Here is a 25,898-nt window from a genome sequence, read left to right as displayed (position 1 = left end):
TTTCACTTAATCAGGAAACTCTTAAATGAGAGAGATACTATATTGGAACATCTCCCAGGAAACCAATTTAAGTAAATGCTAGTGAACAGTAATTACTGGTGTTTAAGGAGAACAATTTTAGTAGATGTGACATCTGATAGAGAAGCATTCAGCCAAGTGCTAAGTGGTAAAACTGGGGGTTAACCAGGTATAAAACTGTAAGATATGGTCTTTAAGTACAGAAATTGCCAAATGTTATATATTGATATATTATATAAAGAAGAATGAATCAATTATCAATTAAAATATAACTATGCTGCATTTTAACTGTGTCTTTTGGCATGCTGATTGCCTTGGCAAGGGGCATTATGTAAATATAATTCCTTGCCCCTATTTTGTAGCTGCTTCACAGGCAAAATTCATATTTATTTCATTGTTTTGCCTGCAAAGTAGTTGCAGAAAAAAAAATAATGAAGAACAGGGTAAATATAGTTAAGATAGGTTGAATAACCTTGTTTTATTCTTCTAAGTTTTATATAATTCTGTTTTATTTCAACTCTTTTCAGACCATTTTAGTTTAATGTTCTCCTATCTGGAACAGGTGTGTAATTAGAAAGATTCTACTGTAATTGTAATTGAAAGCATTTATGTTAGCCTTCTAGTTTTTTTTGTTAATGTATATATACAATATAAATATAATACACAAATGATATGGTAGTTGTGATAAAAATATCAGGGTGGGGTGGCAGCTAATATCATAGCTCCAATTAGGTCAATAGAACTCTGACAAATTACACTAACTGAGGATCTGCCAGATTGTATTAAATGTACATATTATATATAAGATGAGAGGGGATATCTAAGTAAATAGTTAACACCACTGCAGACAATCAACAATTAAATAATCAACCTAGAAAATAATATATACCTTCCCCTACTTGGCTCAATACCAAGCAATTAAAAGACGTTAAGAACTCAATCTACTTAACTTAATGAAAAAGTGGTTAAGAGGTAACTTGATGATGGTCTACAAAAACATAACTTAGAAAAAAAATTTCTGATAGCAAAGGGATCTTTAATGTAAGAGTAAAAGCCACAACAAAAGCCATTGTTTGGAAACTGAAGCTACACAAATTCAAATGGGAGATAAATCAATTATTTTTAACAGAGAGGGTAATTAACCATTGGCTTAATTTACCAAGATATGCAATGGATTCTCCTTTACTTGAAACCCTTAAATCAGGGTGGATATTTCATTAAAAGATATGCACTCATACAACCACAAGTTACTAGACTGGGTGCTGGAATTAGAGGGTGAAATTCTATGCCTTTGTTCTGCAGGTCAGACTAGATGATCGCAATAGTCCCTTCTGACCTTAAATCTATGAATTAAGACAATCAATATACTATTAACCTTAAAATGATATTATAGCAGGGGCTTGCAGAAATGCACAGAGAAGCCTCTAACTGTTTGTATCAGAACAATCTTAGATATTTGCAACAGAAACAGCTCCTTCACCTCAGAAGTACTGATTTGCAAAGTTGCACTAATCTCAATGCTCTCCCTAGTTTTATGTCCCTTTTTTATTCCTGATGCCACTGGTGTTCATGAGGCATGATAGATTCCAATACAAGCAATACTCAAATCTCTATATAATTTAAGAATATAAGATGTGCCAAACTGGGTCAGACTAACTGTCCACCTAGCCTAGTATCCAGTGTAACAGTGGCAGGGGTGGATGCTTTAGAGGGAGAGCACTGAACTGGGCCTATTTAGAGTGATTTATCCTGTTCTCATACTGTCACTATCCTCAGAGCATGAGACCAATTATAATAATGATCTCTACTTTACTTTAACCCCAGCATCTCTAAACTACCCGACTGCCCCAGTTCGGTGTTGTGTTAAAATGTATCTTGCTTTGCTGAAGTTAAAAACTAAGCAATATTCTGGGAAGGCAGAAGCATTTTCTAAACTAGTCTTGCATGAAGGGAATTTGCCTCCAGAGCAAACAGGATTTCTTTTAGCTGCTCTCAGTTTCTGGATACCCAAGTTGTTAACACTATCAAAAACAGACTGCTATATCTGCCAGGAGTTTGTCTCTTCCTCTCTCAGCTACTAACTTGATTATGAACATCCTCACCTTGCCATAACTCTACATTTAATTTTTGAGTCAAGGCATTTTTACCAGAGTCTTCATTACCATGTTTATAAGCAGAGACACACACTACAGAATGAAAAAAAACTCAGCTTTTTCACTAGTGGACTGATGCATATAATAGTCTTGGTTATGCACCCTCATCCATATCAAATGAAAATATTCTCCTATCTGTGGAAATTACTCTAAGAGACAGACATCAGAGTTTTGGCTTTTTTTGTTCAAAATACATTTAAACGCAGTCATCAGAACTATAAACAAACCGTAAACATAACATTAACAGCTAAATAATTTCTTGCTGGATCTATGGATAATGTGAATGATACAAAAGTTTCAGGGAACTGATAGGGGCTTCAATTTTATTTTTCACTGAGTTTGCAATAATTTCAGGGCTTTATACCATCCCTAGTTGTTTGATTAAATCCTGCAAAACTAGTGAAGGGAATCCATGGGGTCCCCCTGGATCGTGGTCTGATCAGTCAGAAAATCACAGTGAAGTACAAAGCACTTCAATATAATATAACTGGCAGATGAATCCTGAAGTTTTCTTTGCTTATTGATTAAAATACACTTAGAATAATTCATTTTATTTTCTGTTTACAACTAAGTATTTATAATTGTTCCACATATAAGACCATGGAAATATCCTCCATTGGACAAAACACCGACACACATTCACAATGACAAATTCCTCACAATGCTAGGGAATTTTGACATGACTGAACTGGCCTTTGAAAATATAATTATTAAACAACCATTTCCTTAATTAAATACTCAACAGGAGAAATGTTTGAATCAAGTATGGCAGCCTATAAATTTTCTGTTTAATTTGTTATTATTTTCTAGGTCTATATTAGTGTGTACAGCACCAGAATTAATTTCAGCTTTTGCCTCTAATTCACAGTAATGAAGTAATGTCACAAAGAAAAATTTCTATTAATTCATAGATGTAATGTAGGTGGATCCAAATTCAAAGAGATTGAAATATGACAACTGAAAATTATGTACTTCACTACTTCCCAAAATAACTATAACTATGCTATATAATACAAATGGAAGAAAAGGTGCATATTCCTAAAAAAAATTAAAAATTAGAAAAGAAAATAATCTGCTAAAGAAGCTGTTTAAATTGCAGCACTGTGTACTATTTACAGCATGCACCCAGAAATAGAATGATCCAGCTAAACTATATAATCCCAAAATCTGCTCAATGGCAGGACAGCAGGTGGCACTGGAAACTTGCCAACAGTACAACAGCTGTGCCTAATTGGTATAAAAGTGATCTTAGTGTAGCTCTCCATCTTCAATATGAAGTTATGATCTTTAGAGAACATAGCTTTCAGTATGTAGTGTCCTACCCTTTGACAACATGGTCTACTTGATGTAGCTATTTAAGAGGACTTGTGGTCTTTTAATTTTCTTTCCATAAATAAAATGAAGATGTCTGCAGGATGCACATATACCAGTTTCATGGCCCCCATTGACTCAAAAAGTTACCCTTTGGATATCGCTGTGTTAATACTCACATTTTCTAATCCAAGAAGCACCAGCAGTGGGATTGTTGTCATTCCTCCTTGGATCCATTCCTCCAGAGATACAGTGCCATCATGGTCATAGTCAATTTCTTCCATCATTTCATGAAGGATCTGTACAATTTTAAAAATCTGTAAATTCCATGTTATAAGATAACAAGTCTGTGCCTCCTGAACACCACTTCATAAGGAAAAACAACAATTATCCTGTGCGGAAGAACTCTGCAAATAAATTCTTAAAAGTTTTTTTCATTTTTTTTTCTAAATCATTATAAAAACTAAAACAAAAGCATTCAAAACCATTTTCTTCAGTGAAAAAACAACTCATATCAGCCACTCCTATCAAAACACTATATTTTTCTACAAAATGTGTTTTTTAAAGCATCTAATTTTTTGATTAAAAAATCATTTCTGCCCCATATTTTCAATTTTCCCCAATTTATTCCAAAATTTTGCCAGCAAGAAATAACAAAGTATATCACATTACATAACATCACATCAACACTGAAACATGCATATTTTATTATTCCCAACAAATATATCAAAGAAACAGAAATATTTTACCTCTATCCTTATTCCTTTATGGCTATAACATCACTCTAGCATTATCTAATCCCTAAAGACATTATAAGACAGTTTTACATTGTTATTCTTGGAGCAGTACAAGTTCTTGAATTCTACAGCACGACACAGCTTTAAGGAAAAAGTCACCTCACACAAAACCTGAGTGTCACTTAAATTTGGTTTTAAAATGGAACATAAATGGCACATGCCCTTGTTCTGGCTCTCTCCATTTCATAGAATAAAAGGCTGTATTGGTAAAGGTGCATACCTTATTGTCTTACATTTACTAAAATCCAAGACAAGGTTTTTTTTCCCCATTTGACTTAGGGGAAAAGACCCTTCTCTTGGATTCAAAAAGAGGTATTGGGAAGATGGGAAGCTGCTGTGTTTGTGGCTGTAGCTCCAGCCCAGACCTGGGGTCATGGCCAGAGCTGTAGTTGCAGCTGCTGCCTGTGCCTCTACTGCCTCTGCCCCCATTGCCCTTGTCCCCACAGCTTCTGCCCTGCTCCCTGCCTCCACTTCACTCACCCTCACCCTACTGCTTACCCTTGCTTCAGTCCTGGCTGGAGCCAGGGCTGGAGCTGCCACGCAGCTACAGCTGCTACCAGGCTGGGTAGTGGCTCCATGCTCTATGCTCCAGGCTCAAGCAAAGCTGGAGAAGATGGGAAGGTGAGGCAGGTGATAGGGGGCAGATGCTGCAGGAAGGGATGATGGGGAGGAAGGGAGATAGGAAGACTGAAGCTACAAGAGGGGCAGATGTGGCAGTGGGGGCAGGAAGGAGGGAGGTAAGTGGTAGGAGAGACAGGCGGCAGAGGGCAAATTGCAGAGGGTCAACAAAAGCAGGGGGCAAGCTGCCTGACAGGCTGCTTCTGCTATTTGCACCCTCCTACTGCCTATTCCCTAACTGCCCCTGCCTGTCCCCCTACTGCCTCCCCCCTGCCACTGCTTTCCCTGCTGCAGTGGCTGGAGGGCATGAATTTAAGATGCTGTTCCAATAATTTGATTCTACACATGGGAAATTATAACAATTTCAATATTTGGAATACAATTCTTCAGGGCTGGTCTTAAATTCAGGGTCATCTTCATTTTGGGTAAACATGATAAATAAAATAAAACCAAATTATAGGGAATTAGAAGACTTTCCAATGTCATATTATAATTATTGTTATTTATATAATATTGATGCACTGCCCAAAGACAATAAAATGTAATTGAGCTAGGTGTAGTATATAGAACAAATCATAATTGATTCTCCTTCAGCTTTTGTGATAGATTTATGCCTTAAGGACAAGGCCTTAAACTTTATGGTTCATAATTATGACCACAGTAGTTTGCTATCCTCATTAAAAAAAGAGATCGAGTGAATGATACAGCAGTCCCACAGAGAACCAACCATTATTAGTTTGTATTATTTATATACTAATATATCATGTACAGATTTATAAAGTGATTTAAAACAGTCCCCAACATCTTCCAGACTTAATATCAACATTCATCTGGCAAAATGCTTACTGGACTGAGTTCAGTGACATCCCATTCAAGATATTCTGCAACATGCATCATTTGAGTTATGATATTTTCCAGCTCCTGGGCAGTAAAAAAGAAACAAAGACATTTTAATGCAATATTATAACTAAATCTTTTGTAGGTCACTTTGCAATTCAGATACCTATTTGATAATTATGCTGATAGAAACAAATGGTGTATTAGAGTGATTTTTTTTCTGGGTGTGAACATATTAAATGTATACTTTAACAAACCAATCATTTAAATATAAATCATTAAAGTGCGTGGTAGAAATACTTACACAATGATTCATTATTTGCCTAACATTTGATCATCAATAGAAGTACGGAGCTATATGTGAGCATGGAACCGATTAGTCCAGCAGCCTCCCCGTGTCTCGTGTATCAGCTTTTCTGCACTTCAAAATTGTGGTGGGGCACTTGAACTAAAGGCTCATTCACCACCTTTTTGAAGTGCAGAGATGCTAATATATGAGGCATTGTGGCACTTTAATTATCACTCTAATTGAAGTGCTGCCCCTCCCCCCACCTCCGGAGCATATGTAAAAGTGTCCCAAGCTTTCACCTAAATAATACACTAAAGGGTACAACATTCACCCAAAAGAATTTCCAGACTGCAGCTATAAAATGCAGTGGGTAGAGGTACCCCTCCACTTCTCTTGAAACTGGGCTTCCAGCAGTCAAAAGTACAAGAGGAAACATGTTTTTGTATCATAAAGATTAGGAAATTTAATTAGAAGAAGTGGTATTTGAGTTCCAGTCCTTGTTGCCATGTTTATTTCCATTTTTTAACCAATGACAGTCTAATGTAAAATGTGAATGAGCCCTGGAAACAAGGATCAGAATGAAATTGCTATTCCTACAATTTTCTACTACAGAGGCAGCCTCTCATAAGTATGATAAATCAATATACTCTCCAGCCTTTTTTTGTTTGCTTAAGTTTTTTTTTGCTTGTAAAAATTCATGAGAACACAGGCACAGAAAATCTTGTGGATAAATGAAGTCAGTTAATTCATGGATAGCCTTGCATTGATTAGCACTTAAAATGTTGATTTTAGAAAGTTATTTTTATTAACTCAGTATACTGTCATAATTAATAACTTTAGTAAAATCCAGCCTTTCAGATGTGATTTTGAGATGATACTTTGCAACAGGTAACATTTTACTCAGAGACAGAATGTCTTTATTCTGAGTAAAAGTAAAGCTAAATTGCCTAGTACATACTGTCCTCTCCATCAGGAATAAGCACCCTCATTTCTTCTGCCATTTGGACCTTCACCTATTGCTGATTTTTCTATAATTCAAATGAATGGCACATTTAAATTGGTCCTCTCATTTGAATTATATTAACATAGCATTCTCCAACTAGAAAACTTCTAATTTCAGGCTACCAGCAAAACATCTAAAAAGGTAAGTGACACAGAATACAGTGCAGTTAGAAATGTAGCTGCATAGAAGATGCTATAGTTTGTGGGTGCAAATACTAGATGGATCCTCTCCTCATGAGCTATATGGAGGACAAGGACCAATGCACAATAGATCCATGATCTGCACTCTTAGAGTGCGTCCAGATGGACGTGCACATGCCTCTTGCAGAGTCTTAAAGTCATTTGAGATGCTGTAAGAGGCATGTGTGGGAACATAAAAAATGTTCCCTGTGCTGCAAATTTGCAACATGGGGGCAAAATTAGACCCCTAGGGTCAAAAAATACCCTGGGCAAAAACAGAGGGGCAGGGCACGGTCCAGGACTGTGCTCTGAGGCACCCGGAGGCTTGTGTCTTCCGCAGAGATGCTTTGGTGGCCAGCCTGGCTGGTCCTCACCCCAGTGCTGAAGCACACTGTCTACCTGTGCAGGGCAGGCAGCGTGCCAGCTGCAGGGAGCTGGGCCTGGGCTCCATGCCGGTAAGTAGGAGGTGGGGGTGGGGGCTGGAGACCCCCACTGGCCCCATCCCCCACCCGCTCCCTGAGCCCCCCAGATCACTACCCCACCCAGTCGTATCTCACACCTGCCCCTCAAGCCATCCTGATCACTGCCCTGCCTGGTCCCACCCCCCACCAGTTCCTGCAGCACCCACATCGTTGCCCCACTCGGCCTCAGCATCCTGGCAATTAAAAAAAAAAAGTCCTGCACTCACCAACAGTAGCAGCTGCCAATGGGGTCACTGAGGCCTCCTGGCAGAGCTCCCCCACACAGCATGGGGCAGCAGGAACCAGCCCTGGCCACCTGGCACCCGCAATGCTGCTGCCAATCATCTGGGTGCAGACAGGGTCAGCAGGGCGCCGCACAGCTCTGCGCACGGTCAAGCAGTGAAGCCGCTCAGGCTGAGTGGTGCTGGGTCCCGGGTGACAGCTGCAGTGGCCCCAACTGCCCAACAGTACATGGAGCAATGCAACACCCTGCCGACCTGGGCTGCACCCACACAATGGGGCAGTGGCAGTGTGGGTACTAGGCTGCCGGTCCCCGCTGCCCCATGCTGAGGTGGGGGCGCTCTGCCAGGAGGCCCCAGTGACCCCAATAGCCTCTGCTACTGCCAGTGAGCATGGGGCTTTTTTAAGTACCAGGAGACTGGGGCCAGGCAGGACAGTCATCGGAGGTCTCAGGGTGCTAGCAGGGGATTGGGCCAGGTGGGGCCACCATCAGGAGGTCTGGGGGACTAGGTAGTGTATAGGGTTGGGTGGGGCAGCCATTGGGGAGATCTGGGGGTGGAAGCAGGGAGTGGGGCCAGGCAGGGCAGCCATCGGAGGGGCTGCAGGAGCAGGCAGGGGATGGGACCAGGAAGGGCAGCAATCCAGGGGGCTGGAGCAGCCCTCCCCTCAGTCCCTCCACGATCCACCCATGCCTACCCACACACTCCACAGCCACCCAACCCGCTTCCCACCCCCGCTTCTGCAAATCCCACATCCCCCCAGCACACACCCTGCGTGTCCAGCTGCCAGACAGGATGATATTTGCTTGCAGGAGCTGTGGCTGCCTGGGCAGCTGTCCCCACATCCTGGTTAGAGAAGGGGTCAGGGGGAGCTCTAAATGCTCTTTGGTAAGAAAACCAAAGGCAAACAGCAAAACATATAAATATTTAGAATTCATTTTATTATGATGATAGAGATACTGGTTGGCTTCCAAATTGCTTTAACACTGTAGATATATCAATAAAACATTGCCCAACTGATTGCTCTCTCTCTCTCTCTCTCTCTCTCTCTCTCTCTCTCTCTCTCTCTATATATATATATATATATATATATATATAGTGGTCTTTTGTTTCAACTGTGGAGGACTGTGGAGGAACATGGATTCACAGTATTTTACTGAGTGACTTTTGTATTTTTTTTTTTTTTTTAAATCAGGGATTTTTCAATTTTCCAATAGGGAACACCAGAATTCCTGCTAGGGAGGTAAGGACCCAGGCAGAGGAGCCTGCTCAGAGCTGGCACCTTGGACCCATCTGGAGGTGGCTGACCTCCTGGCCAATTGGGGCCAGGATGACATGCTTTGACAGTGTAAAGCAGGCCACCACACCCGGAACATCTTCTGGGAGATAGCTGCCCAGATGGCCGGGCAGGGGCACACATGGAAGCAGTGTCTTACAAAGACCAACTCTGCAGCCACAGCCCACTGGCAGCTGGCCCAGAGGGGCAGATGCCTCTACTAACTGTGCAGTCCCCATCCAGCTCTGGCAGGTGCGCAGCGGGTCATAGCCAGGCAACAGCCCCCGCTGCTAGACTGTTGCAGGGGCTAGAGGGTGTAAAGAACTATCAGGGCTGCTTAAGCAGTCCAGCTGGCACAAGGGGTAGTGTCCACAGGTACCAATTAGCCAGGCCCCAGATGCTCCTTAGAGTGAGTAGCCCTGAGCTACTTGCCAGGGCAGATTTTTGTACTGATGGGGCCAGGACAGGGCAGCTTTTTACACTGCTGGAGCCAACACAGTTGGGGTCCCCCATACTACTGTGGGACGCTCCATCTGCCCCACCATTTCAGCGTTCACGAGCCATGCCTGGTAACTCAAGGTATGTAGAAAAAAATATTTAAAGCTGTGTCTATGGCTGAATTGCTGATTTTCCAAACCAGCACTGAATCTTCAGATTTGGCCGAATCGAATCGGGACAATAATCTAAATCAATTAATCGAATCACTGTCCCCCAAATCAGGCTGAATCCAAACCCAAATCAAATACAGCCCACTTTGCACACCCCTAATGCATGTATTTATTGAATATTTTATATTACTTCTATTATTGCCACCAAAGTTTGCTGTCTGTGTCAATTAATGCAGTTTCATAAAAACACACATCAATATTTGTAAATAAAATTACCGAACTGTCCAGGTACCCATTTCCATCTGTGTCATACAAGCGAAACATAACTAAAAAGAAAGAAAGGAAGGAAGAGAAAAATTATATTAAGGGGAAAAAAACCCCAAGATCCAAACTATTTCATTTAAATTGTTAATTCCAGAGTAAAACTTAAACCTGGGATCATGACCGCACCTACATTAAGTCATATGATCTATTGGCCCCCTATTGCAAATACTTCAATTCAGTTTACAAATGCTTACTGATTAGCTAAATATAATTGCAGAATGTATTTATAACACTTAACAGATATGTTTAATGCATGTGTAAACAAATTTACAAAGTCATATTGTCTCTTGTTTCACTCAGTTCACAATGCTACACATAATAAACATATTAGATGTTTCTTTGAAATCATGGTAATATTCTCTCAGAACACCCCAGTGATCAGATTCTCCATAATTCTACAAAGACACCTGAGCACAATACAAAAGTTCATTCCTATTCAGAAAAAAACATTTGACATGATAATTAACTTCCGGCCTTGTCGCACATTCAAATTAAAGCTGAACAGAAACCATTTATAAAGTTGTTACACATTTTTAAGCACTGACTTTGTAGCTAGTTGACTCTTTTTATCACCGGATGGACATTTTCATGCCTCTACTGCAATCCCACTTTCATTTGTAGTTTAGACTTACTCTTAAGAAGTTGGAGTTGTAATACATAAATATGCTTGGCTTCAAGCTTTCATCCTTTAGTAGTCTTGGATTCACTTTAGAAATGACAAAACTTTCCAGGTTTATAGTTTTGGAAATTGTTTTATTTCCAAACCAAAAAAACTTTTTTTTTTTAAAGTGTTTAATTTAAATATCTATCCACCCACCCACCCATTCATTCATCTATCTCTTTTCTGACTACTCAGTATTATGTAAGTAATCAATATAGCATTCTTCTCCTCTTCCCAGAAGGGATTTCCTATTGAGTTATTGAATTTCTAGCAATGTCATCAACTGGAGAGTTGTATACAATACTGGAGCTGAACACAAAACAGAAGTAAAACTGTCATTCTGTAATGAGGCTATGTATCTCAATGTAAAATTTGGAGAACTATCTACAACAAAAATAAATAGCTAATGACATACCTATAAAATTTCAGCGATGCTAAAAATTTTGAGCAATGTAAATGAAACACGGTCTATACACTGCTGAACTCCCAAGTCATTAAAATTAGATTTAGGTGCTTTCTCTGTCTGCTTTAAGTAGATGGTAAACTGATCTGTTCTATTCAGTTTTAACATTACATCACTTTAAGCTGCAATATACTGGTATAGGTGGCAACAGATGGAAGAGTTGCATCAGTTCAGCTGAAAAAAGCTCCCACATGGTATCTCCCACAATATGCCCCCTTTTAAAATGATTTAGTGTTACATCTGTCTACAGTCTGAAAGCACATTTCTCAGGACAAGTACAGCTTGAGCCCACAGGACCTACTCAAGTTACTATTCACCTCTGTGCACAACCAATGGGCAATGAGGTTACAGCATAATCAAGAGTTATGAAACCTGAATACAGGCAGTCCTTCACCAATGTTACCACAATTCCCTGTCCCTGTGTCTTCCAGCCCTTCTGTACACCTCCTTTTCCTCCACTATCAATTGGAAGCTGTGGAGTGTTTAACCTTCACTTTCCACATATGCTGCTGCTTCAGATGGCCAGCTTGGCCTGTTTTCCCAATCTGAGAATGTGCTCCTGATGTTCAGTTAACTAGCTGGAAAAGTGTAGTTGAACTTTGGTTACTATCTGGAGGAGATACACTAAGAACCACAATTTCAACTACAGTTAGAGGAATATCCACTCCTGAAATATCATGTTAAAGGGAACATGCTCAACTTAAGCATTCATTGGGCCAGGTTGCAGTGCAAGGAATATACCAAACACTTAAAGTACTGTTTTTAGAATGGAAAAGACACAAACCACAGGTTCAGTAAAGGACCTTCTTGCCCCTTTTTCAAAGAGCTCAAAAATGTGTTTGCCAGTGCTCTGCACATCAGACCTGCAACCTTCTACAACCCCATTCTTCTCCTGGGGGAGCTGGTTTTCAGGGAGGAAGGGGGAGGGAAGCCTCTTGCAGAGAGGTTCTAAGGTCAAACTGAAATTATGGAGACTCAACCCACAGTGAACCTAGAAAGGCCTCTCAACAAGTTTTTCCCCTGAAAACCCTGGGAGATTCACCTGAGTACCTCCCCAGGAATGGCCTGCAGAAGTACAACCAAAGAAAAAGAATCTTTGGACCAATAAATGCTGCCCACCACCTCTATGTTTCGGCAGAAAAGGAAAGGGAGTTCCTGATAGATGAATAAAGAGGGTAAAGTTGGAGCAGATTTTGGTTTCCATGGGGGTGAGGTCAGGTTTTTTTATGGCTGAAACCACATATGATATTTATACAAGGGTACATTCTCCCTAATCCCACACTCTGTGGTCCATGCTTCTTACAGAATGGCTGAGTACTGGGAAGAAAAAAAAATAAGACAAACAAAACGATGAATGCCTTTCTGCACTGCCTCAGCAATACTAACTATTATTCCTTGGTCATACAACCTTCAGGAGTTGTTGCATAAGATCAGAGATGTTTAATAAAGTATTATGATCCATATAAGCATAATGTTTATGGTCCTGTTGAGTTTTCACTGTTTTTGCCAATATAAATGAAGTCCCCAATGAAAAATTCCAAACCATTTTGTTCTTCCTCTCATAACCCTGTAGAGGGTGCTGTAGCTTATGTATGGCTATCATGAAAGCAGTGGTTACTTCAGTAGCTTATCAATGATCTCCCTGATGTCTACCCAGTCCTGGGAAATATGGCTTACAAATTTGTCATCCATCAGGAATTTTAGTTGGTCATTTAGCACGGGTCCGTTACTGCAAATTTTGCTGTTCTACCTTCATAACTGTAAAGACTCTTCTATTCACTTAAAAGTTATATGACCAGTTGGCTACTAAAAATCTCCTTCACATGCCTTGAAGGAACACTTTCCCTGGTTTGGAGAGTCATCTCTTTTTTCCATTAAGAAACCTCCACAATGTTCATGTCTTAGATAGTTTGTCCCAGCCTGAGAAAAAAAAGCAAAAAAAAGCCAGAGAACTTAGATTGGTAAGAGAGGTTCCTTTTCATCCTCCTCCCCAACCTAAACAGGCAAGCACGATGGATAGATGTCTTGTTTTTTTTAAAACAAAAACTAATTAGAACAGATAAAGAACTTACCACTTTGTGATTAGTTGCTGTTTTACACAACTTTCACCTGCTACCCCATCTCAAAATTGAGGGGAGGGACACCAGAAATAATAAAAACTGCAAATTGGCTTGGTAATAAAGGAGTGAATCATGGAAAAAAAAAATCTTGCTTTCTTTGAGGAAATACTGAGTAAACTCTCTCCCTCTTCCACCACACATACTTTAAGTTTCAAATGCCAAAGCACCCTGCCCAGGAGCCTGGGCACATGAACGTTGCTTCAAAGGGCAAAAGGCAGGCAGGTGTGGACACCTTCATTTCAGAAATACAAAGAAAGGCACTTGAATTCAGGACACCATTGCTGGCCTGGGATGAACAGGAACTGAGAAATCCAGAGAGGTTCTGGAAGGAGACCTTGAAGAGGGAGAAGGACCAGGAACTCTTAGCATGTCCACAGTCTCTTGTGCAAGCTTCTGAACAAGTACCTGACCTGCTTAAGAGCCCTGCACAGTACCTGGCCTGGCTGTTTCTATCATGTTGTACACATGCAGTGACTTTTGCAGTTTTCTTTCTAGTATTTGTCTTAACTGTCACAAACTCTTGGACCACAAAAGAAGGAACTCCTCTAATGGATCCATGTTTCTTTAACACTGCAACAAAGTACATTTCAGTTTGGGGGCAATTAAGCAAAGACCAACTGTCCTGCAATGTACCACAGAACAATTTCTGGAAAGAATACCCTGAATGATGCTGTGGAAGCTGATATACATCCTCACAGCTCCTACAGCCACAAATGAATATCCAAAACCATAGCATAGACAAAGATACAGGAGACTTGGCATCTATTACAAAAAATATTAGGAGGAGGATGGTTTTATTTTAAGAACGTCACAAATAGGATTTGTAGTGTTAAAGACTGTTTTAAGGATGTAAGTAAAAAGGCTTATAAACATGGTTATAAACAACCCTTTGACCTGATGGATTCTATATCAATCTGTGATAAATTACTGACCATATATTAAAACATCTATTGATTATTATATTCTTCCTATATCTACTCATCTCCAAGAATCCCTTTTTCTAAACTGTATATGAAAATAGTATGTCTCCTTTTCTTCAAATATGCTGGGTCAAGAGCACTCAAGACTGACTTCATGTTTCTCTCACTGATGTTTACTTGCTTCCTCTTTTCTGAAATCTCTCTAAGGCTAGGGACAGAAATTCAAAAAACCAGAGCCTGAATTAATTCAGTCTTTGCAAGTGAATAGACATTCACTATTGATTTTTGAAATGCAGCCTGCAGTGACTCAGACTAGAAGCCAGAGGCAGGAGGGGGGTGACACTAGAGCAGGGGTGGGCAAAATGCGGCCCGCCAGGGCCATTCTAACCAGCCCACGGGACCCCTAAAAAATTTAGAAAATTAAAATTTATCTGCCTCTGGCTGCCTGTCATGCGGCCCTCGATGGCTTGCCAAAACTCAGTAAGCGTCCCTCCACCCAAAATAATTGCCCATCCCTGCACTAGAGCGACCCTCCCTTCCCTTCGGCAGCAGCCACTTTCCCTCCTGCTCATGCTTGGGTGGCAGAGGTTCTGGCCAGAGTTGGTCAGCATGTCCCTGCTATTTACCCAGGGCTGGGGCTGCAGATGCAGAGCTGTGGGCTGAACTGAGACAGCTTGCAGGTGCTGCTGAGAGTGGAGGCAGAGGGGCCAGGAGGGGCTGAGCCAAGGGGGCCAGGCCCTTCCCAGCAGCTGAAGCTCTGTGAAAGCCCACCCTGGCAACACAGGTGGGGGCTGCCTGAGTAGTGGGCTGCCCAGGTGGCTCAGAGGCACTGGTGGGTCCCAAGCCTGGCAGCTGCCCACCACAGCCGTCACCACATCCCCTGCCCTGTGAAACACCCAGCAGCTGCATCACAAGTTGTGCACTGGCCAGGGCCAGGTGGGCTGTTCTGCCCACTTCACCACCAGCTGCTGCTGCTACCCCTGCCCCTGCTGCACTACGCTGCTCTGGATGGGTGGGTGGGAAGCTTCAGCCCAGTGGCTTCTGCCTATCACATGGAGCTCTGGTTCCACCTCCAGCCACCTTCCACCCACTGTGCCTGCCCGCAGGGACTGCTCATCGTGTTAGGTGGACGGAGGGGATGCAAGCAGCCAGAGCTGGAACCAGAGCTTCATGCTCTGGCCAGAAGCTACAGGGCTGAACTTCTCCCTGCCCCAAGCAGTGCTGTGCAGGGTGGTAGGAACAGGAGCTACAGTTGGATGTGAGGGGAGCAGAACAACTCTGCTAGGCCAAGCCAGTTTCCCCTCACCTCCAGTGGCTCCAGCTCTCAGCTGCCTTCCACCTGCTCCGCCCATCCGCAGGGGCAGCTCATCATGCCAGGCAGGTGAAGCGAGTGGAAGGCAGCTGGAGCTCCATGCACTGGGCTCAAGCTGCAGGTCTGGAGCTCCCTCCACACCCCCACCATCTGCAGCAGCACAGTAGGGGCAGCAGTGGGAGGAGGAGTAACCGCTGGAGGTGAGGGGAAGCTGGCATGGCCCAGCAGGTCTGTTCTGCTCCCCTCATCTCCAGCTATGATTCCTGCTCCCGCTGCCCTGTGTTGCACCACTTAGGGTGGGGGGGGACCTTCTGCCCTGTGTCTTCTACCCAGTGCAAGGAGCTTGGGCTCCAGTTCTGGCTGCCGTCCATCCCCTCCACCCACCCAGCATGATGAGCAGGCCCTGTGAGTGTACATAGCAAGTGGAGGGCAGCTGAAGCTGGAGCCAGAGCTCCATGTGCTGGACAGAAGCCTCTGGGCTGAAGCTTCTTGACCACCCATCCAGAGTGGCATGGTGTGGCAGAAACAGGGGCAGCCGTGGCAACTGGAGGCAAGGGAGGAAGAACAGCCCACCAGGCCAGTGCACAGCTTGTGATGCAGCTGCAGCCACTGGGTGCTGCATCGGCAGCTGTGGCGAGTGGCTGCCGGGCTTGGGGCTTGCCAGCACCTCCAAGCCACCCAGGCATCCCACTACCTGGCCAGCCCCTACCTGTGCTGCCGGGCTGGGCTGTCACGGAGACACAGCTGCTGGGATGGCCCGGCTCCATGACAGCCCTGCCCAGCCTGGGCACAGGCAGCTGGGGGGAATCCCTCCCTCTCCCAATTTGCTTCAGGCTAAGGAAAGGGGGGAGGGGGGACTGACAGGGGCCTCTAAACCCCAGCCAGGCAGACCTGAGCTGCAGTTCCTCAGTGGGAGAGGAAGGAGTGAAGAATCAGCCCCCTCCCTGCTCCCTTTGCCTCAGGAGGGCATGCTGGCTGATATCTGGACATGCCCCACCCCTGCTCTGGTTAGGGAGCAGAGGGGTAGACCCAACTCTGCTCTCTAGAGAAGACAGAATTGCCCATCCCAGGGCTGAAAAGTATACTGGGATGGTGGGGGACTCTGGTTTAACCTAAACCAGAAAGCAGTCTGAGACAGAAGTTGCATAAACTGGTTAGACCCACATCAGTTAAGTCTGATACTACATTCAACCGGGTTTATCTTAAACCAGTTTCAGCCATTTTGAAACTGTTTTATGTGCACTGAACTTATGTTCTATTACAGGTTTAAACCAGTTTCTGATCACTTCAACCAGTTTGTGTGTAACTTCTTTCTCTAACCCAAGGGACCAGAAGGAAGAGCTGCATCCCCTTACTAACTCCACTCTGGCCTCTCAGTCCACATCCCCTGGTGCTCAAGAGATGCAGCTGACCGTTGTTCCACAAGTAGATCTGAAAACTATGTTCTCACTTTAAAACTCTGGAGTAGTTTATATAGTCAGCCAGCAGGACACCATCCATATATTTTCTATGGTAGTGGTTCTCAATCTTTTTTGTACCAGAATCCTTTTATAAACATTGATGGCCAGTCCTGATACAGTACATTGTTTAAGTAGAAAACACAGAAGTATTTTGGCCCCAAAATACTTATTACACTCTGAGTTAAAGTTGATCAACCGTCTTAATTTTGAAGACAGAAATCAACATCAACAGGAAAACATTAACAGCAATATCAACATGTCGCCCTACATTACTCCCAAGTGATATTCATCAGTGTGCAATTTGCACATTCCAAATTGCCAGTGCCCCTCACTCCCAACTCTCAGCCCCATAGCTTTGCTGGTGCCCCTCAGTCCCAACCCACAGCCCTCCACCCTCCCAAACAGCTGGTGTCCTTCACTCCTGACTCGCTGCCCCCCATCTCCAGGGCCCAGCCCTACAGTGTGTGGGGCAGAGGATGGGCATGTGGGATGGTGGGGGGCGGGGGAGTGAGCCCACAGCAGGCCCAGGGCTTCAGCCTAGCCAAACCAGTACAGGCAGGAGCTGCCTCCACAGCACAGTGGATGGGACAGAGTGACACACTGAGACTCGCTGCTGTCACTGCCGTCTCCAGGACCCCTGTGCCAGCCATGCCACCACCAGCGCAAGGAGTAATGGATGAGGATGGGGAACCATGTTGCCCTCACCTCCTGCTGCCAGCTCCTTGTGCAATAGCCTGTGGCTCTACCCTTCTGCCATGGTCTGGTCGTTGATGCTCACTTCACCAGCCCTCTGGGATAGAGCCAAAGCCTGAGGAGAGCAATGGTGGTGGGAGGAGGTGAAGGGAGAGAGACTCCTCACCCTCATCCATTACTCCTCATGAAGTCGTGCCACTCTACTCTGCCCTCCTGCACTGGATCCTGCACACTGGGACATGGATGAAGCTCCTGCCTGTGCTGGTCCAGCCAGGCTATAGCCCCATGCCTGCCATAGGCACACAAATCTGGGGCACCGGGGGAGGTGGGGAGCACATGCCCCACAATGCATCATCTATGCCCCCCTCCTATCCCTCACCCCACTGACATACCTATGGGGAGCTTCTCTCCATACTGCTTGGCTGTCATGTGCATGTGTGCACTTGCACATGCACATAACACTCCCTGCCTGATCATCACTTTCCTCTCACTTCTTGCAACCCTAAGCAACCCCTTGTGGACTGGAACTCTGCCAGCCTGCAAGGGGAAACCCACTTTTAAAGGACAAAATCTGTGATTTTCCATGTTTTTCCAAGACTGTTCACAACCCTTTTATTTATTTTTGTGACCCGCTTTTAGGTCGCAACCTATGGGTTGAGAAATGCTGTTCAGTGGGAATTGGTCCTAGAAGCTCAGTTTTTCCTAGTTCTAGACACAAATCAGCAATAGAATTTAGGAGCACTTATATGATACCAGGAGTCCAGTATCAGTAATTCTGAGGCCAAATCCTGAAGTCCTTGCTCAGGTAAAACTCCCAATCACCTCACATTATCAGATCTAGGAACTTGGATACCATAGTTATAAGCTAGGTAAAATAACGTAAAGAGGGTTTAAGAAGGCTGGGACATGTCATCTTGTAGTGAAGCTAAACTTCCAGTAGATAGAGCCCGATGTCTACATTTCTGCAACAAACCTACTAAGTGTTTCATTACAATATCTCTAGTATAGTTGCACATTCCCTTATGTTATCAGTCATGCCTGTACATCTTTATTATCTCTAAGTGATTTTTCATACCCACGACCATAGAAAAAACTGTATATGATGGGGTTAGTGAGATATATTTAAATAAGTACATTTAGATCACAGACCCTATATTACTAGCAATATTGTACAAACTGGAAATAACTCAGTTTGCATGAAAGAGACCAAATAAAAGCTGGAAAGAAGGGGACAAAAATCTTTCAACTCAATGAGCAAATTTGATATGGAAATCAGCAAGACACAATAATTGCAGAACTTCACCGTATCATTTTTTAAGCATCAAGTTTTACCAGAGTATTGGCTCTTAAATATAGAATCAGAAATTTCTCTTTTACAACATCTGCAAGACCCAGTAGTTCACAGGTTTATACAATGGAAATGTAAACCAATAGCTTATTAAGAGTGTGTTAATTATCTATTAACAAATTATCATGTTTAAAATTTTAAATTTCCATAGATGTCACAGTATTTTCAGCAAATACATGGAAAAAAGTATACTTACATTCTAGTTTGTCTTCAGGTCTTCCCCTTTCCAGCAGAGACAAATAGCAAACAATGTCTTTCAACTGGATCACATCTGGTAAGTTTAAGTTGGCAGAAGTAGGAGGTCGGGATGTAGCAGTACTTTTAGTAATTCTCAGACCTGAAAATAATAAATATGCTTTACTATGTATTTGCTTTATCAGTGACACAAGGAAAGAATAAAAACCAGGGCTCTCTCACACAAATACAAAGTTACAGTCCTTAAAACTGATTGGAATTCAATTAATATCTACATAAAGAAATAAAACCATGGTTTAAACATTTAGTTTTTTCATTTTTAAAGAGCTGAAATAAAAGTAAAGCAGTAGGAAACAAAGTAAAAAGGCAGAATTCATATAATTTGTAGTCATTCAGGTGTTAAATTGCATTTGAAAGTGCAGCAGTTTTCTTGAATATCGTTTCATTAGTGTATCTAATTATTTATTATTTAATGCACTGAAATAACCTCATCCCAATGCAGCAACCTTTCCAGCAGGTCTGCAGAAGTTACATGGGTTTCCGATACAATGTCCTGTCAGCAGCTGCTCCTTGTTTAAAGATGTTTTTACTTATTTTAATGGAAATTTTAATTTAAAATTTATTTAATGGAATCCGAATATATCCCTTTGCCAAAGATATGTGCCAGAAGCACAACTAAGCCGTAACCATCCCTGCTAAAGGTCACTATGAAAATAATGTGCAACAACATTGCTTATGAGAAAGAATATTGCTGATACACTAAATAGAACATACATTTCAGCTCCATTAATCTTTGTACTTTAATCGGAAGCTGGTGAGATGACTCCTGCATGAGAATTTGTAGGATCAGTTCCTAACATAAAGAATGACAGAAAGAAAAATCATAGAAGTTTCTGATCATGGAAGCGGACTATGTCTCTCCTTGACCTTGACAGCATCAAAAACGAATATTTACAAAAGGATTAACTGTTCCTCAACTCTTTCTATAATTAATTTAGAACAGGCTGTTTGTTGATAACCTGCACACTTAATTTCTCTCTCACATTATTCTATCCAATGGAAACCAATTCCTAATTTCTACTATGTTCATCTTGCTTCCACATTTATTTCAATGGGACTTCTAAAAAGGGCAAGGTGAGGAGGTAATGCCTTTGCATAAATACATAGTATTTTGGCATGAAGAATTCATTTACATCAGGTTTGTACCCACAACAATCTTTTATGCAATCAGTGAATATAAAAGGGTAGTAGTCAAGTAAATAAAAGAACAATTAGAGCTGGTGTACTCCCAAGTATAATAGCTCTAAAAATTATTATAATCCAATGGTAGTGTTGAAGTGATGTAACCATTATGGTCCAGTAAATATGCAAGAGGTAAGGATTTTTGTGGTCAATATCTGTTGTTGGACCAACTACAAGGTTTGGATAGAGCCAGATAAACTTTTAAATACCAGGATTGCTCCCTTAACATTCAAATGGCCTCCCAATGGAATGTGAAAATTTTTTTAAATCTATCCTAACCATACAGTTGGTCCAAAAAAAGAATCATCCACAAAAATCTTTCCCTTTCAATTATTATCTGAATTGGTTTGAACTATTCTACATCTGAAAACCAGGACATTCTAAAAATGAACAGAATCATAGAAAAGTAGGGTTGAAAGGGACCTCAGGATGTCATCTAATCCAACCCCCTGCTCAAAGCAGGACCATCCCCAAGTAGATCATCCCAGCCAAGGCTTTGTCTAGCTGGGTCTTCAAAACCTCCAAGGATGGAGATTCCACAACCTCTGTTCCAGTGCTTTACCACCCTCCTAGTGAGAAAGTTTTTCCTAATATCTAACCTAAACTTCCCTTGTTGCTCCTTGCTCTGTCATCTGCCACCACTGACAACAGTCTATCTCCATCCTCTGTGGAACCACCCTTCAGGTAGTTGAAAGCTATTAAGTCTCCTCAGTCTTCCCTTCTCTAGACTAAATAAGCCCATTTCCCTCAGCTTCTCTTCATAAGTCATGTGCTGCAGCCCTTGAAACATTTTTGTTGCCCTCATTACAGGAGAAAACGTTTTTTTGGAGGACAAAACACGAGCATTTAGATGCCCTTGCTGCTTGTCATAGGATAAATCTCCAAAAGCATTTGGGGATCCACTATCATGATGGACATGAATGGTTGCCTTGCGATATTCTCATGAGTCTGACAGATCAGTCAGTCCTCCAAGTATCCTACAATGCACCAATTTGACTCCAATCCTGGCCCCTGTTGAAGCCTGCCCAGTTGCTCTGGCCACAACCACAGAACTATACTGCCTAAAAATGCCAAGCAGTGGTGGCTGTACCTAACTTTTAATTGCTCTGCACAGCAACCTGCCAACCATTTCAAGCTTGCTACACATCCAAGACAGGCGTCAAAGACTGTTTCCACTAAGCAACCACTGGGAACCTCCAGGACCCATCAGATCTATCCAAGGCATCCACCCCACACACCCAACTATCCTCTTTTCATCCTAGCCCATCAGTCTGATGAATCCAGTGCCCTGAACAAGTATGCTAGAAACTAGAACACAGAGGAGGTAGCAGATCTCATCACTATCTGGGGTGAGACTGAGAATTAGCAGGCACTGTGTTCAAATCACCAAAGCAGGGCAATCTCAATGGATCACAAGGAAATAGTAGCCCAGGACAAGACCATGATGTGGATCAATGACAGTCCAAGTGCAAGGTACTGAGGCAGCAGTTTGCACGGATGTGGGACAGCCACCGCATCTTCACAGTCAATGAGGTTACCATGTCTGAAAAGGTGGTAGACATAGTTGCCCACATGGCTGCCCAGAACTGTGCTCAAAGACATGCAGAATTTACACACCAATGCAGGAACCCAACCATTGAGTCAGATCAGAGACTTCCAGCCGAGCCTGTTGAATTAGGCAGGCTTGCTGGCCATCTGACAAAGCTGAGCTGACTTTGAAATGGACCCAGACTTGAACAAGAACAGCTTCCTGCCCCACCCCCCATCTTCAACATCCTAGCAATCCATCTCCCACCATGGAATCAATGCCCCGGAAGACCCAGCCTACAACAAGACAGATTCAAGGAATGGTATGTGGCAGGCAACTGTTATAGTTGGAGTTGCACTGTTTGGGGTTTGAACAGAGGCATATAAAAATGGCTTGACTCTGCTGTGCAGCAATGACAGGGTGAAATCTCCACTTCAGGGTCACGTGGATCGGAATGACATCAGCCATCGTAGCTGAGTCCTATGGTTATAGCTAAGGAGCATTAGGGGGTCCCAAGGCAATAGACCACACTCAGCAGACCACCCCTGCCCCTTAAATGGGCCCACCTGTATTTCAGCCTCCTTTAAGTTAGGGGCACTGGCTGTACCCCATAGTTATTTGCCATGTGGATGCCCAAGCAAGTCTCCTAATTTCCTGGGTTCCTAGGAAGCAAAGAGGACACCATACTTACTATATGGAGAGCCTACCAGGCAAAAGAACCTTTGAAATGTGCAAATTTGTTGGAAGTTCTTCATGCCATTAGGGCAACAATAAGGAAAACAATGAACTACTGTTCATCCTCCAACTTTCAGCCCAGACACCTGCAAATGGTAGCAATGATACTATTGATAGGGTAACTGGCCAAAGATGTGGTCAGAGACTGATGTCCAGAAAGCAACAAAGCAGAGGAAGACTCAAGCCTCCACAAAGAAGGACATGCTGGCTTCTACAGAGGAGTTTAGCAGCTCTTGGGTCATGAAGGCTAGACAATGGAGGGAGGAGGAGAGAGCGTACTTAGCCATGATCAGGCATGTGAGAGCAGCCTTTGACTCCTTGATCCCATGATCAAGGATCCAATGGCATGCTACTACATGTCACGTTCTGTGACCATAGACTGTTCTAAAAATGGCCGAAACTAGTCTAAGACACACAGCTTGATGTACACTCAAACTTAATCGATCTAAATTAGACCAGTGAATGGAACTTCAGTACAGTTACCTGCACAGCCTTATGTCTGGGAAAATCCAGCCACTGGCCCCAGCCCTGGGCCTGCGCTTTTCCTACCCGCTCCACTAACACCAGGTGGTTTTTAGCCCCCCAGCAATCCAGCCAGCCACCCCAAACCCTCCATGCCACAAGCTGTACTGAGTGCCACAAGATTTATTATTGTTCAACACTGTCAGAAGCTGAGCAAGTATCAGTGGGGGGAGGTTTTCTGGGGCAGGGGGAGTCTGGGGGCTAAAAATAGCCCATTGCCCTCCCCCACGAAGCCCCCATGTAGACCCCCCAAGCCCCTCTGATCCACCAAAATATCCCAGACCCCAGCAACCCCCACTTGCCACCCCATCCTCCCATGGACACCACTTGCCTGCATATGCCCTTGTGGATCCTGCCTGACCCCCCATCCTTCTGCAGACACCGCCTGCCCTACTAATCTCTCCTGCGGATGCCACCTGCCCCCTGTCCCACCCGTGGATGCCACCTTCTCCCCCATCCTCCCACAGATCCTGTTTGCCCCTGACCTGTCCAGAAACTCCCAGCCCCCCACTCAGGGCCTGCTTGTCACCAACCCCTTACTCCCCTGCTAGCCTCCCCCAGCCCAACTTACCTTATATCAGGTGCCTGTTTTTAATACAATTTAACCTTCCCCATACCCCCCAGATGTAGCTGCAACAAAAGGTAGTAATAATTTGTGCCACTATTTCAGTGGACATCTATTTGCTTCATGGCAGGAAAACACAAGCAGCTGGGACAACAGGTGATGTACATTTTGCTCAGTGAAGTAGATAACTGTGCCGGAACAGATCCCAACAGAGATGACCTGCTTTAATTAGCAACATCTAGTTCTACCTTAAGTGTAAAGAATGGGTAAAGCAGCAGTATAGTCAGTCAATTACAAGAAATGAAGTAATTGAGAAGAAAAGCTTCAGAAAAACAGTGGGAGACTTTTTACAGAAACTGTGATTCCCTATGTGTCTAAACAAGCTGCAAAGTAGACAGAAGTGCTATGTAACCTTAGTAACTAAAATGATACTAGCTTGGTCCACTTACTGTTTTGTCTGCTAGTGTAAAATGAAAATATTTCATTTCTGCAAGCATTTCACTGTCTGTATAAAGGAACACAACCTTCAGTAAAAAGTTAATGACATACTTCCCTCAAATCTATTAATGTCAAATCACAAAATGAGTCTAGAATAAAACATGTTCTTTAAGTTGCCTAGAATCTATTGGTCTTACAACAAAATTTTACTGCCATATGCACACTTTCCTGTGTACATGTTTTTGGAAAAAATAGATCATTCATTACATTAGTATGACTTCCACTACTTACCTCCTGAAAGGAGTTGAGGTTTGCTTTTAACAGAAGGACTGCAATGAGGGATTTTGTTGTTGAATGAGGTAAAGAGATGTTCACTGAAATCATCAGGAAGTTCTGCCTCCAGAAAGGTCTTCATGAACAGCTTAAAACCATCTAAATCAATTGTCTAAAGTAAAAAATAAAACATTTAAGCTTTTGAAGTTCAGAATAAATCTCATTTTCAACAATTTTAGTTATTAGCAGATATTACATCTGTTTTAATAACAGTGGTCTATGAGATAAGGGTATCATCATATTGTTTTAACTCACATAGTTGGAGTTCTGTTTTTTGGGGGTGGGAGGTTATTTTTTTTAAATAATACCCACAAAATTAAATCAGAATGTTATGATTATTATTTATCCTCTATTTACACAAAGGCCTGGTGAACCAAAAGTCCCTTACACCAACAGAATGACATTAAAGGACCGACAGTTCAGGCGGCTGATGAAATCTCTTGCATCACTTTTTACTTTTTGCTACTTAACCTCATTTTCTCTTGTACTCTGAAGAAAGGTAAAAGAAAGTGATTAATTAGCTTTCATTATGACTTTTATTCTTTTAATACAGTAATAATATCAGTTATAATTAATTACTTGTTAAACCATATGATAACATTTTATCCTAGTGAGTAATATGGAGTTATGATGAAATAAAGATGTCATGGAACAGATCAAGAAATAAGTGAAATTATTTCAAGTTAAGTCTGAACTGTGTCATAATTATACAATAATCAATGCAGTTACAGTTACTCCTTGCTTAACATCGTAGTTACTTTCTTGAAAAACGCAACCTTAAGTGAAATGATGTTATCCGAATCCAATTAAGTCACAGTAGTTATCTGGTAGCAGGCAGTGGCCAAATAACGTTATAACCGAACATTGCGCAACTTTAAATGAGTACGTTCTCTAATAGATCAGCGATGTGATAATGAAACAACGTTAACCGGGATGATGTTAAGTGAGGAGTACCTGTATATTGTTATGTCCGTGATTATACTGAAAAAGACAACTTAATGTAAAAGAAGTGTGAATAATACGATCTTTTTTTTTTTTTTTTTTTTTTTTTCCATAAACCAGGAAAGTGGGTTTTCCTCCTTGAATAATTTTATGGTAAAGCTGAGGAATCATATTTGGGAAAATTCTCATTGCAGTCACAGTGATACAACCCTATCACTCCATCACTTTACTGACTGGAACATCAGCAGCATAAGGACTGTTAAGACTTGCACTAATTTACACGAGAGAGAGAAAAACCAGGGGTCACA

The 25,898-nt window shown here is 42.5% G+C and overlaps 1 protein-coding gene across 1 annotated transcript in view; it reads right to left on the bottom strand.

Moving 5' to 3' along the window:
* DGKB (diacylglycerol kinase beta) overlaps nucleotides 1–25,898 on the bottom strand; it is a 620,162-nt gene that overhangs the window by 438,379 nt on the left and 155,885 nt on the right. Inside the window, exons 5-9 of the mRNA XM_059728962.1 lie at nucleotides 24,607–24,760; nucleotides 19,287–19,427; nucleotides 10,066–10,115; nucleotides 5,744–5,818; nucleotides 3,662–3,781 (exon numbers count right to left, since the gene is read on the bottom strand). Of these exons, the coding sequence (XP_059584945.1) occupies nucleotides 3,662–3,781; nucleotides 5,744–5,818; nucleotides 10,066–10,115; nucleotides 19,287–19,427; nucleotides 24,607–24,760 (540 nt within the window). The remainder of the gene's footprint in view (nucleotides 1–3,661; nucleotides 3,782–5,743; nucleotides 5,819–10,065; nucleotides 10,116–19,286; nucleotides 19,428–24,606; nucleotides 24,761–25,898) is intronic.

The sequence above is a fragment of the Alligator mississippiensis genome, chromosome 5 (assembly GCF_030867095.1).
Source record: "Alligator mississippiensis isolate rAllMis1 chromosome 5, rAllMis1, whole genome shotgun sequence".
NCBI classification, from domain to species: Eukaryota; Metazoa; Chordata; order Crocodylia; family Alligatoridae; genus Alligator; species Alligator mississippiensis.
Note: the sequence above shows the minus strand (reverse complement) of the source record. Positions and strands in the feature narration are given on the sequence as shown.